The 14,306-nt window shown below is 40.1% G+C and overlaps 2 protein-coding genes across 2 annotated transcripts; one reads left to right on the top strand and one right to left on the bottom strand.

Moving 5' to 3' along the window:
* The first annotated feature begins 624 nt into the window (after positions 1 to 624).
* On the top strand, positions 625 to 7,448 carry LOC139628883 (serine/threonine-protein kinase NIM1-like). The gene is made up of 4 exons (XM_071491025.1): positions 625 to 1,197; positions 1,319 to 1,594; positions 2,857 to 3,125; positions 3,325 to 7,448. The coding sequence occupies exons 1-4, from the start codon at positions 1,128 to 1,130 to the stop codon at positions 4,078 to 4,080; spliced, it is 1,371 nt and encodes a 456-aa protein (XP_071347126.1). The 5' UTR covers positions 625 to 1,127; the 3' UTR covers positions 4,081 to 7,448.
* On the bottom strand, positions 7,300 to 9,567 carry ccl25a (chemokine (C-C motif) ligand 25a). Its single transcript, XM_071491031.1, has 5 exons — positions 9,454 to 9,567; positions 8,796 to 8,878; positions 8,425 to 8,542; positions 8,177 to 8,297; positions 7,300 to 7,878 (listed from the first exon to the last, which is right to left on the bottom strand). The coding sequence occupies exons 2-5, from the start codon at positions 8,854 to 8,856 to the stop codon at positions 7,849 to 7,851; spliced, it is 330 nt and encodes a 109-aa protein (XP_071347132.1). The 5' UTR covers positions 8,857 to 8,878; positions 9,454 to 9,567; the 3' UTR covers positions 7,300 to 7,848.
* Positions 9,568 to 14,306: the final 4,739 nt, after the last annotated feature.

The raw sequence follows: 14,306 nt of genomic DNA, 5'->3' as shown, positions 1-14,306 counted from the left end.
TAGAATACGTGCCTGGCGTTGTTACCTGTACCTTTCACATGCATCCAGGCCTTTTTCTAAAAGCACAGATGATGAACTGCACAGTGACTCTCTGTAACCACCTCTGTTACTCAGTGACTGTCCTGTAAAATTACGAAACACACCTGTCTGAATGCAGCCACTCCAGCAAAGCTTTCCTCATTAGAGGAATTTAATTCAACGCTGCATGGGCTGAGATAATCACTGGGCTGGTGATTGGATTAAAATGAGTCATGCACAACATGAACATGCAGCTTATGCATGATGACTGTTAGACAATCCTCGTGTCTAGTCTGGGTAGCAGAGGTTGACGGGAGCGACAGGTAACACGTGCGGACTGTCTGGCCTTGTGTCTGCCTGGTGTCGTGGTCGGCGTCTGGGTCACTGTGTTACTGTGTAGCCTGGTCACAAGGCCACGTTACAGACTCTTTGAGTTCACCTCTTTTAGGTTCAGGTTGAGTTCATCAGGGTAAAACACCATTTTTTTGTTTTGATTTGGTGGAAAATGACAGGAACTTGAATTTGTATTTGTTGTCAATGCAGCCTTCATCAACACAGTAATAAATAACGTTTAAATAATTGTGTAAAATGTAATAATTTGACTCCAGGAAACCCTGTGCAACATAACCTTTCCTCAGTCCATTGACCCCTGATAATGATGGTGATATGCAGAACATTACAGAGGTAATCCCATCAATGTCGTGTCCATGCACCTGTATCATGCCCCCTGTTCGTGTCTAGGGGTTTAACAGGTCTCTGTAAAGCCTGTCTACTGTCTGTCTGCATGGGTGGAGTCCAACGCTCTGAGATTACAGGGTGATAGTTCTGGATTATACATCAGGAGACAATACTGCAGCACCGGGACAGAGCTAGTGAGAAAGAGCTGCATCGGGTCAACACTTCCGAGCAACATCACCTCAGAGCATTTTTCCTGATGCATGCAGATGGTTTTGGATTCAAATCATGCATCTTACTTCGGTTTTTCTTTCGTTTTCGGTTTGTGGAAAAGTGTTTTCTTGGTAGTTCACCACTTTCTTGTTTTTTAAAATCTTCAAGAACTTTGATCACAGAGGACGGCAGGGAACCCTCTGGTGCCCGTGGGAGGAATCATGTATTTGAACAGCAGAAATAATGCCATCAACACAGAGAGAAGTAAGAAGAATATAAAAGGCAAAACATGTAAGTGAAGACGCAGCTCTACATTTACATTTTAGGATCTTGTGATTTAAGTGCAGTTAAGTATTCATTTCAAATCATTGCTGCATGTATGACACCGATTTGATTACTTTCTCCATCTCAGGGGGCCACATGAAGACAGCTCCACATCAGACGGAGATCATCACCCTGATGTCCCCAAAGGTGGGGAAAAAGCTGCAGACAAAGGAGAACATGACAGAGGAGCAGGAGTCGATGCAGCGCATGGCGTTTGGGAAGGCCCTGTATGATCTGACTCATTCAGAGAGAGTGATGAATGATCTGATATTTGGACGACGGGTGGGGCTTTACGAGCTGAGAGGGGAGATCGGCTCCGGCAACTTCTCCCAGGTTAGACTGGGGATACATGACCTGACCAAAGGTGAGATGCTGAAACCTTTCTCTCTTTGTCCCCCACATTTTCACAGCTTCAGTGATCAGGCAGGACACATGGCAGCATGTGATAAACGCCTATCGCTGCAAGAATCAAGTGATATGATTTGGTCACAAGGTTCATTCACATATTATTGTATGTTTTGTTAAAATGATTAAATGCTCTCTATGTTTCCATGTGGAAAAAGTAAAGTGCAAGAGGACAAGAGTTGTTGCAATAAATCTGATGCAATAAAGTATTGATAAGCTGGGCGGGAAAGGCGACACCTATTCATGTTCCTTCCTGGAAAACATTAGAAGTATGATCGCAAACGCTGCAAATAAAACTGAGTCATATTAGTTTGCATGTCAAATGTTAACCCCTGATATACTAAACTTCTTACAATTAAAGGATGAGGCTATAAGAATAATCTGTATTTTTCTTGTTGTTAAAAAAAAAAACCCTTGACAAGACCAAAACTAGCAGTGCATTAGACCATCTCTCAATACTTTCCAGCTTCCCCCTGTGGCTCTCAGACCCAAGCCCATTAGCTCCTAATGAGGATACACAGTACACCTTTAAAGAGGTCAGGAATATATACTTTCATTTGCAAGAAAGGCTAAATAGTTTCTTAACAAGCTGGGGATTGCAGTTTTTAACACACTAACAGGAACATTGTTGGGAACTATTTAAGATGCTAATTTGGGTCACTGGTGAGTATTTCTGGCAGCAGGGAGGTTTATGAGCTGACTCAAAATAAACGACAGTGCCCATGTTCATCGTAATAAACACGTCATCCCATGCAACAGTGAGGCTTTGTTATGTTTTTCTAATGGTTTTTGAAGCTTTATGGCACAGAGGAATATCTGCATGGAAATATATTATATATATATATGTATAACCTGGATGGTCCTCAATTTGTAATGAATGTGCTGACACCCAGACTCAGGAGACACTGGAGTCAGCTCATCTCAACACTGCAGTTCCAGTCTGGGTCGTTCCACGTGTCAGAAGACAATAGATAATCTCATTAAGCAGCCACCCACTAATCCATACAGTCAGTCTTCAGCCTCCACAGCCTACATCTTGTATAACACAGTGATAAGCACACATTTGTGAATGGGTGAAAGTGTATATTGAAAATATAACAGAAGGAAGGAAAAGAAATCATTCGCAACCAAGAGAGTGAAGGTGTAAAATAAAGTGGAGTGAAATGTGTTTTTATTCCTTGTTGCCTCATGTCTTTGCCCGTGTCTGTCTTCCTCTGACAGAGAGAGTGGCAGTAAAAATCCTGGACAAGGTGCGTCTGGACAAACGTTCGCAGGCGCTTTTCGCCTCTGAAATCTCCTGCATGGAGAAGGTGGCTCACCCCAACATAGTGCGCCTGTATGAGGTGGTGGAGACGTTCAAGCGGCTCTACCTGGTGATGGAGTATGCTAGCGGAGGAGAGCTGTTCTCCCGTATCAGCACCAGGGGGCGCCTGTCGGACCTGGAGTCCAAGCTGGTGTTCTCACAGGTCTTGTCCGCAGTCAAACACATGGTGAGTCAACAGCTGCTTTCAGGCCAACACTGGAAGCAAGAGACCAGTAATAACAATAAAAGGCTTTTTGAAGGATAAAACTTTAAAATCCAGTTTGTCATGTGACCTTTCATTTGTGGTCAATAAGCTGTGCTTGATTCCCCTGCAAGGAAACTGAATGTTAGTATAATAATTTTGCATCTGTTTTCTCTTTTTCCAGCATGATAATAATATTGTCCACAGGGACCTGAAGGCAGAGAACGTTTTCTACACCAGCACTTACTGCATTAAAGTAGGTGACTTCGGTTTTAGCACATTTTGCTGCCCCAGCGATGTCCTTCACACGTTCTGTGGCTCTCCACCGTACGCGGCCCCTGAGCTGTTCAAAGAGAAAGGTTACACCGGCCAGTATGCAGATATCTGGGCGCTGGGTATCTTGCTTTACTTCATGGTGACTGCCACCATGCCATTCAAAGCTACTAACACAGGTAGGCTGAGACGCTGTATCCTGCAGGGCTCGTATACCATCCCCTCCTATGTACCTCGATCATGCCAGGAGATCATTACGGGCCTCCTGAGGCCGGTGCCTGTTGATCGCCTCACAATGGCACAGATCATGTCCAGTGAGTGGATGAGAGGCATTGAGTATCCCCAGGCCTACCCCTCTTATAGCCCTACACCCTCCCATCTGGTTGAGCCCAACTACAACCTCAGCTCAGATGAACTAAATGTGAAAGCAGTGCTGGAGGATCTTGGCATCACCAGGGTCCATCTCCTCAACAACAACCTAGACTTAAGGAGCCCCGTGACCGGGACCTACCGCATTTTGCTACACCGCATCCAAAAGAGGAGGTCTGTGGAAGCTGTGGGCTACAGCCAGTCATGCACCAGAGAGTCCCAGAACAGACTCCGATGGACAGCGGGCTCAGAGGGCCAGCTCAATAAACGCCACTCTGTTGTCTGTCTCATCATGTAGTTTGGTTTCTAAAACGAGTAGAACATTTTCTTTTTGTCTTCTCCCCAAGAGTTAGATGAGAGGATGGATACCACTCTCATAGCTGTGTGGTAAGTTCGGAGCTGGAGCCCAGAGGTCCAGCTTGGCATAAAGATGGGAAGCAAAGGGGGGAAACTCACCTGACCTTCTCCAGAGGTAAAAACTACATCTACCAGCACCTCTGAAGCTCGTTTATAAAACGTGGTGTCCCACAGTGGTGTTAGAGGGAAGGTATGGGCTTTAACTTTATCTTGGTGAACAGCTGAGCTCAGTAACCTCCCACAGTCTTGTTGTCACTGTAGGGAGACGGTTCAGCAAACACAAATTCAACACGTTAATTAGTGAACTCTAGAGGTGCATGGTGAGCAAGGCTAGCTGTTTCCCTCCTCTGCCTGGCTTTATGCTAAGCTAAGCTAATGTCTCCTCGCCTCAACTCCATACTTAGATAAAGACTGTCATGATGATCCTGTTCTTTTTAGCTAAGTCTCAGAAAGAGGGAGAATCACTTTCTTGTGGTTTTAGTAAATCTGAAAGGGTAGAATGTGGTTTCAGATTTAAATCTGGTCGTACTAATCCAAGTCTCTGTAAAGGAAAGTGTAGCGCAGGATCAGAGTCTGGAACCAAACTTGGCAGTCGTGTGCGCACTGAGATAACATCAAATGTTTTGAAAGTGTGTTGTATTCAAACGAGCTGAGCATGAATGAAATTTCACTGGGGCTGAAGATGACCCAGAGGCTCGTCTTTCGCAACAGGAATGTGAAAATAAACCACTTTTTTTTTTTTTTAAAACAAGTGAGATGTCAGTCAGGAAACTGTAAACATGATTAGAAATAGCCTTGGGTTTTGACATTTTCAGTACATTCAAATGCTTGGTTTTCCATCCGTATATAGTGTATTATATATAATATATCCGTGATAAAGTTTCAATAATATTTTAATAATTCTTTTCAGGTTTTTCATTCATCTTGTCGTGAAGCTTAGCTATTTTTGGATCCCTTTTTAATTGTGATACATTTCCATACATGCTAACCAGTGATCAGTTTTATCGTAGATAAATTTTAAAAAATGACTTTTCAGTAACAAAAACCTTTCCGTAAACAAATAAATGACTTTTTATTTACATTAGAAAACATTATGTAAGAATTATATTAGAAAAAAAAGTGAATTTTGTTTTCTCTTAAAATTTTATATGTACAGTCATTAAAATTGTATAAAGAATATAAACACATATTTATATATGTTATTATTAATATTTTTATTTTGATCTCAGGAGATGTCCTGCAGCCTGTACACTAAAGTGGATTTAAATAACCTGCAATCACTGAAAAAGAGCGGACCATTAAACAACTCACTGCATTCATAGTGCTGCAAAATATTTCAGTCATACAGCCTGTTAGCAAACTAGAGCAAGGCGAGCAATTATTCATGGTCCTGCAAATACAAACCAAAGTAGCTGTTGTGACAGCTCTGGGGGTTAGGTAAAAATATCATGGCAATAAACATAATGGCATTTCTAGGCTTTGTGGTGTTCAATGTTTAACGACTGCTTTCATCTTTTTTTTTTCTAGACTCTGAGGGAGTCATGATTTATAATTCCAACATAATTATCTTTGGCACCAAACTTCCACAGATTTCTGCTGACATGAATGTCAAAGGGTTTTTTTATGTCATAAAGGTGCCAGAGATAAAACACGAGGAAACAAATCTGTGTTTTATTTCAGTTTGTAAAGTATCCTGTAACATGTTATAGTCTAATTTTCTCTGTTTCTGCTTTGTACGTGTTCAAACATCCCATTTGTTTCCGAGTCAGGTCATTTTTTCATCATATTGTTTTTCTGTCTCATACTTTCATGGTTTTTCCTTTTGATAAAAGAAGGCTAATATTTCTGCTCATGATGCCAACCAGCCATCTCTTTCTGTCCCAGCATGCAGAAGTGAAGAGCGCAGCACATTTGTCAGGAATGGCTGACATATACACAAGAAGAAACAAAGCCTCGGCACCAAAAATCCTTTTCGAGCTGCACCCAAATTCTTTGACCACTGAAGAAGGTGCATTTATTAATCATACCCGAGGGATTTTTGGATGTCCATCAATAACGTATATGTCGTTAATGTCTTCCTGATTATCGTGTATTTGTCAGGTTGTCTATCTTCTCTGCCTTTAGGCTAAGTTGGCAGCCCAGTTCAAACAAATACTTATCCTTCGTGTGCGGGGGATTCTCTGCTTTTTAATGTTGATTGCTCCGCTTAAAACGTTTTCACAAACACATCACACCCACTGTCACCTCCTAACTCATGTGTACGTCGGCCGAGAAGATGTGTTCACGCCTTCCCTTCCCTTTAATCAACACACATCAGATGATTAATACACTGTAATGCGCAGGCTTGCAGTCTCTGATATTCTTGCTAATTAGGTCAAGATGAAGCTTCTGCAAGGCACTAATACGTGGAGGCAGCAAAAATCAAACACTGCACTATTCACTGAGTGATTTTATCAGCTGCATGTCCCTGCAGCTCTTGTGAGTGCCCATGGAGATGAGTGTAACACACTTAGATCACTGAGCAAGACCGGATACTGTCTGTTGTCAGCACATCACAGATGGTAATCTAAGATTTTTCTTCATGTGTTCCTGCTTTGTCTCTGCAGATATTTTGCACTAATAGTTTGATGTGATTGCGCTGTGGATCCTGTGCAACACAACTCAACTGCAGTCAAAGTCCTAGTATCTGGTCAAATTTTAAGTTACACTGCAAGACAGGTTAGGAAAAGGAAAAAAAAGAATATGACCTCTTTGTTCTGTATCTGCTCGGAGGATGGAACAGGGAAACACAAGAAAAATATTCACACCACGATTTCAGAGCATGAAATGTACAATTACAGGGATCACAGCACTTTGAGAACAGCTCGAAAATAAGAGCCTAATGTGAAACAGTGTGTTGAATTACAGCAGTGTGGGAAAAAGCAATCTGTTGTGTACAGTGAATGTGTCACTTACTTTAGGGCAAATGACTGCCCTAAGTTTATATTGTTACTGCTGTATACTACCCTGGGTTAAAACTAGGGTACAATCCAAACTCTTTGTTTTCCCATGAGGAAATATGCCAGTTTTTATATAATATCACTTCTTTTACAACCAGACATGGTAAAAATGTGTTTAAATTACAATAACACAATGAACAAACAGTGGACAAACAGGAAGAGACTGTATAATAAATTTTATGTGTATATATACATGAATATTTAAACAACATTGTGAATGTGAAAATTAAGTTGATTGCAATAATGCTTTTATGGGAACATGTATACTAACAAAATGTATAAAAAGACATTAAAACAATTTAGAAATCAAGACTCCTTTTCCATGACACACAGTACAGAAAATAATTTACATTTAACTCCACACCATCACCATTTATACAATTAAACAATTGAATGTTAAAAGTTCTTGAAAGGGAAGAAAATAGTCACAATTATTCCCAGTGAAGCAGCCATGCTGTTGAATGTATTTATATGTATCATGTGGAGACCAATCAGCATCAGCAGCCCAACCCTGGACAACAAAGTGCTGCTGCAATTCTACGCAGGCCTTTGACCCTTAAACGCTGCAGACTGAAAGCAAAAGCAAATTTGGCAAGCGTCCTCCATTGCCTTCCAGCAAGACGCCATAAAACCATCATAAACTGCATCTTGCTTAATGATAAGATCGACCAGAGGGCGGACGGATGAATGGGGTCAGCCAGCTGTCGCTATCAGCCTCTGTTCTGCCATTGTGGATGGTGCTGTAAAGAACAAAGATATCCATTAGAAAATGAGTTCACATGTTTTTTTTTTTTACAATCAAATGCTCAGGTCACACTAGAGAAATCTTTTTCTTATCAATAATTTTTAGTTTGTTATTGAGTCTTTAAAGTTGCAGAAATCTTCGTCATCAAACGTCATTTTACTTGAATCTAGTGCAGCAACAAGCCTCATTCTTTCCTCAAGAAGTGAAAACTAGTATCTGGAACATAAATGCAAACATTGGTCCATAACATGGAGAGAACTGTGGTGCAAAAACTACCATAAGTAACCACTTACCATCCCAGGAAGTTTGTTGCTGTCATTTTTGGATGCCTTTCTGTCAATCTTCCTCATCAGGTCTTTAACCCATTTCTCTCTGGGGTCTGTGCAAAACACTCGCCCCCTCTTCATGGTGAATCTAAAGTACCATTGATACAAACAGATGTTTATTTTCAGCAGCAATGAAAGAACCCTCTTGTTGAAAGAGTTCAGGAAGGCTGACCGATTCCCTCATAAAAAGGATGTTTATGATAGTGTGTATTTACATTATAGCAGGGATGTTGCAGCCTCCATCTGTCTCCTGCCGTCTGTACTCCACTGCATGTCTTTGAATGTTGTGGCCCATTTTTTTTATGTATTTCAAGCAGCAGTCGTCATAGGACACTGAGGGATCAGAAAACAGTAAGGTCAGAAATCCAGTACAGTCCAGTATGATATAACATATCGAGTAATCAAAAGGCCATCGACACAATCAGTGAATGCTGAAAGTACTGAACAAAGCAATAAATACACAATGCGGGCACATCTGCCCACGCAGGCAATAAAATAGCCTCAGTGACCTTCATTTTATTTCAGCTGTGTGTTCACAGCTCTATCCTGCATATGTGACACCAGCTGTCTTTTTACAGCCCCTTACCTTGTGCAAGTGCAAGACAAAGAGAGAGGCTCAGGAGGAAGCACAGCACGTTGAACCCCATGGTGCAGCCTGTAGTTGCAGCTCTGAAAATATGGCACATGCATGCAAAGAATTATTACGATGTTTACCTACAATCAGCCTTATCGCTCTGTGGTTATTGTACCTCCACTCCTCCCTGTTCCCATCTGAAACCTTGAACCTTGAACGAAGGTTTTACAAAAGCTCTTTACAGTCCCACAACTCCATATCTCAGTCTTCTTAACACAGGATTTGTTTGCACATGCTGGATGAAGCAGTCATGGTTCTTAAACATTATCACATTTGTATTTGATGTCCATTGCACATAAATGTTTCCTGTATTTAGCTTTTTTTGGTCTGTTGGACAACATTAATTAAAAAATAGATTTAAAAAAAAGCTAAATGTGGCACATTTACATCACGATGATGTGAAGAATGTGTGCTTTCATAAGTATATAAATAAATAAAGTAGAAAAAGCTGAGAAAATAATAACACGATATGGAAAACCTTTTACATATCACTGATGACTAGAACAAATTACAAAAAAAGACATGTTTTTTTTGTCCTAAAGAGACTAATTGCTGACCAACACAGATTGTTATGTCTCTATGCATATTGGTTTTACATCTTAGTGCTCACCTCTGATGCTCCAGGTGTAGTTTGCAGCGCTCCTCTTGAGTCTGTCTACCTGCGCAGTTAGGGCGTGCTTATAAAGCTCTGGGGAGGTGTCATATTTCTGTGCAGCTCAGCTTTGCATCTTTTTTCTTCTCTTTTTCTTTTTTTATTTCAATCCAGCATCGATGTTTTTTTTTTTTTCAGCTTTTCTCCCAGGAGTTCATGATAGACATATGAAGACTTTTTTGTGTTCAAAATTGTCTTCCATGTGCCTCCCTGAGATAGTGGATGTATATAGAGAGCTGGAGTGATTTACTAAAACAATCACAGTCAGAGATTTTGCATTATTGTGCAATAGCATCTCCTACATTCTCAAGAAGGTGGAAATTCCCAACAAACAAGCAGCATGCATGTATGTGTGTGTGTGTGTGTGTGGACGGGGGGTTACATTTAGATTTGGCTTTTAGATTTAGATTTAATCTGAAACTGATATTTTCTTTCCATGGAATCAACTCCCATGTTGCCTGAAGATGTTGTAATTGGAGTCTGTTAAACTTTTAAATGTTTTAACTGCCGCTCACTCTGACAGTTACATACTGAGAAATATTAAGCCTTCAACAGTGGCTGTTGAATGATGGTATTTAGTGCACTCACTCTTACTTAACTTGTTCTCAACCTTTGTCCAAAAAGTTCTGCTGATGAAATCCTTGCACTTAATAACAGGTTTTAACAAAAAGGATGGAATAACAGACTTAGACAACTGCACTTTTGTGCTAAGATGAAACTGTTGAAGCCTTTTCTGCAGAGATCCTCGGCCTATATAGTTTCAGTGTTAACACAGGCGACTGAACAGGTATTTGTATCTTCTCAAACAAATTATGTATTTCTCACCATCATAGCACAGAAACATTAAGATAATAATAATAATAATACAGTATCCTGTATATATCCTTAACTGTTGACGTGTGATGTTTAAAACATAACTTTCAAATTTCTTATAAAAACAAACATTTAATTCCAGACGCATTAAAGGCACAGCCCATGTTGCGGCCCTGGATTATTATTTCCGCTGGGTCTCTCAAAATGACGCCCCTACACTGGTAACGGCGCCACCACAATGATAAATGATGACTGATGTTACTGATGTTGTGGCATCTGATATGAACTCCTGTTTAACATCGAAGACATCTTAAATATTTCTATTTCGAAAACTCTTCCATCTTTTACTTCTTCCAAATTGATATTAAGCAGTATTTTGAATTAAAATCTCTTCATGTCCAACATATGCAAACACATATGCACATGCAATATTACATTTCTTTCAAGGTGTATCAGACTTACGGTCGGTAAGCTTGTGAAATCATTTCTGAGCTTCATTTGATAATATGAAGCATGACCGCGATGCACACACGCAGTGAGCGACATCCTACTGCTGATTCACCTGGATATTTATCTGGTTCAAACCAAAGACTTTGCCTTGTATACAGTAGAATATTATTTTTACACTCCGATAAATTGTGTTCGCTGTCTCCGTGGTGAAAGTTACTGAGCGCTGTTACTCATTTACTTTTTATTGCGTTTAAATACCCAACACAAACTTTTATCAGGTCATTAAGACTATCCCTCAGGATCAATAAAGTTCACATGCCCTGACAACTGCAAATCTGACAAACCTGTTTTGACTGCCAGATCTAACAGAAAACTGGAAATGATAAGTCATTGGTCACTGCACATTAATGTCATTATTACATGTTTATTGAGGATTAATGGCACATCTGTCAATATTTCCTGGTAATCTATGTAATAAACTGCTATATGTACCTGTAAAGTGAGTAGCTGTATGTTGCAGCTGTGTTATTGGGAAATAGCTTGTTGACATGCTCCATTATGCTTGTCAGTATTTCCATGAGAGCCTGACTCTGACTCTGACAGAATCAGATATGAAGTATCCTCTCTTCAGTCATACTGTCTCCTGACAGCGGAGAGACTTTGCATTGAAAACAAGTGTCAGCGTTGTCATATCGCATATCCACCCATATCCTGTTAAAAAGTTCTTTTCACATGGAGGTTGTTTTTTTTTTTTTTCGTTGAGCACTCTGTGACAGATATTAATGAGCCTTGAGTGCCTGAGTGGACATACGATAACACTGTTCCCTGTTTATACCAGTACTCACATCCACCCTTCCAAAGCCCAGTGAGGCATTTCATGGACCTGCCCTTTTCGTTTCCTTTGCCTACAGGATACTGGCGCTGACTTTAGCTGTTTACCACACCAGCGATACTGAAGAACACCACCACTGTGCGTTAGGTCGTAAAGAAGGATTCTGAGGATTTGCCACCCAGGCTGTAAATCAGTTCATTTACATTTGATTTGCTAGAATTTATTCACAAATTGCCTCAGTCCTTTTGTGCAACTCTGGTCTTGCTGTGAATGTTCCCTGCAAGCAATGTGGGTTTGGTCGCATGAAAGAGATCTGAATGTTCGTTGGCAAGAATACTTGTAACTTTAGCAAGAAAAAAAAAAGTACAGAATTGGTTGTGATTATCTGTTCCTGGTTGCGATGGTCCTGATGGATTAATGGCGCTGAACATTTGTCAAAGGATGATGGTCCACTGCCATGGGTACTTGAACCCAGGCCATGAGATGAAACACTGTGTAGTCTTTAGCATTCCTTTCAGACAATATGATATGTTGTTTTATCCCTTCACTGACGCTGTCGTTTGCATGCGTATGATGGAGACATGTCCAAGAAGCCGATTATCAGTGTGTGAGAAACTATACTTGGCACACAGTACAAAAAACCGACAGTAGAGATGAGGACAGAGCTGTCTCACATGCTGTGGACTGAATAATGACACTGATTTAACATTTACTTCTGTTGCAACCATCCATTTGTAAACTGCATGTACCTGAAAAAGAAAGCTGAAAGAATTTAGTTTCTAAAAGTTCTCATATTTCATTTTTTTTTTTTTACTGCTTTTGAAGCATCAGTGGAGATTCACGTGATGTGAGTGTGATGGCGACAGAAAGGTCAGGAAGACGCAAAGTCTGTAGTTTTTCTCTCATTCTTCTACGAGCAATGAATGTGCAAAGCAAAATGTCCATGTCAGCGTCAGAGGGGTCAGGAGAGAGGTTCATTTGATGGGTGTGACTTTGTAATCTGATTGTTTAAGGGAGGGAAATGTCACGGGGTCACCAAGATCATGAATGTAGACAGTTAAGTTACCACAATCCAACCGTTACTTGTCAGGTAGCACCAACGAAACAACACAGTCACCAGAGGTAAAAATACAACCACAAAACACATTCACTGTAATATTATAGTTCCATGATGTGTCATCCTTGCTGCTTTAAGTGAATGTGTTTCCTTTTGTGACAGGATGTTAAGGTCGGGTCATTTAAGAGTAAACCAACGGCTGTGATTGATGAGATGGAAGAAGTCGTATCTGATAGAAATGTGGAATTATTGACAAATTTATGAAAACTTTTTTGGTTGGAAATTTTATTTACATCAAATATGTAGCACATATGTAGTCCCCATTTAAAATTAATCAAAATGATGTTTTCCAAAATCATTTAAAGTGTGTGTGTGCATCATAGAAATTGAAAATTAGCATATTTGTGTGCTTTATTTCTCTCAAAACCTGCAAAATAACCTGAAATAAAGTTAATACTAAGCCAATCTATTTACATTCGGTGCCCATAGAATGTATTTTATGTTGCAAAGTGAAAAGTCAGGCTGATTGATGGGTGTGTATTACATCTAGAGACTGGATTTCTCAGATGTTTTACAAATGTTTTATTTTTTATTTTTTTTACCCTAACCTCTAACCATTCCTTAACCTCAACCACAGTTGCCACATATCTTTAAAAACACTGTCAGTAGACTTTAACAAATGTAATCCGGGGTTTTGCACATTTGTCTAAAATCAATATTCTCTCTGGAATTGAGGTTGAGGCATAAAAATCTATGTCCAAGCAGCCTGTCACAGGCTGGGGTTGACCTTTGGACCACAGTGCAAGTCTCCCAGACAACTGGCTTTGTACGGTTTTGTCCAACATGAAAATCTGTACACTTCTGTACCGAACGTGGCTAAATTGTCCAGTTTTAGCTGTCACTGTACACTGGTGTGAATGCAGTTTTTAAGCCAGCATTTGTCTAATTTTTTCTCATTTATTCATCACTCAGCTGTATCTAGCATTAACCAGAAGCTGTGTTCTTCAGATGAGTTAGTTACAGGCATCTTGAAAAAAGAAGTTTGTTATGTAACACAGTGTGTCTCAGGTGGTCTCATTACTTCAAAGGAGCACGTATCATTACACACGCGTCAAAAGGACAGAAAGCCAGCTTCATTAGTATCTGACAGATTAGGTAGCCACTTTTACTTTTTGAACAATGTTATGACTGTTTGGAAATCTGCAATACTGGATGGTAACATAGACAATTTAGTCAAGCACAACAAAAACATCCTAACATTTAGCAGAGTATAATTAGAGCTGGTACCAATAAAAATAAAAAATGACTCACTGAAAGACAGTGGACATTAGCTGATTCCTATGGTGATGGGTAGAAACAGAAACAAAACTGTTCTGGCTCCAAGTACAAGCCAAGCTCTTCTGACAGATGAGGCCTTTCTGCAGCAAATAGCATAAACACACGCAGTGGCTTGTTTGAGTTGAGCCTGAAGGCAAATTTGAAGTATGACTCTCTCTGAAAACTTCTGGTCAACATTGAGCAACACAAATTCTTATGAAATGTGCTCTAGTCGGTGTTCCTTAACCATAATTGAACTGATAAGACAAACAGCTGGTATATGTTTACATCTGTGCTGTGTTTGCCCTGTGATTTCTACGCTGTTGGTCATTTTCTAAAAGG

The sequence above is a fragment of the Trachinotus anak genome, unplaced genomic scaffold, assembly GCF_046630095.1.
Source record: "Trachinotus anak isolate AG129_WGS33_773 ecotype Australia unplaced genomic scaffold, CSIRO_AGI_Tana_v1 ptg000012l, whole genome shotgun sequence".
NCBI classification, from domain to species: Eukaryota; Metazoa; Chordata; class Actinopteri; order Carangiformes; family Carangidae; genus Trachinotus; species Trachinotus anak.
Note: the sequence above shows the minus strand (reverse complement) of the source record. Positions and strands in the feature narration are given on the sequence as shown.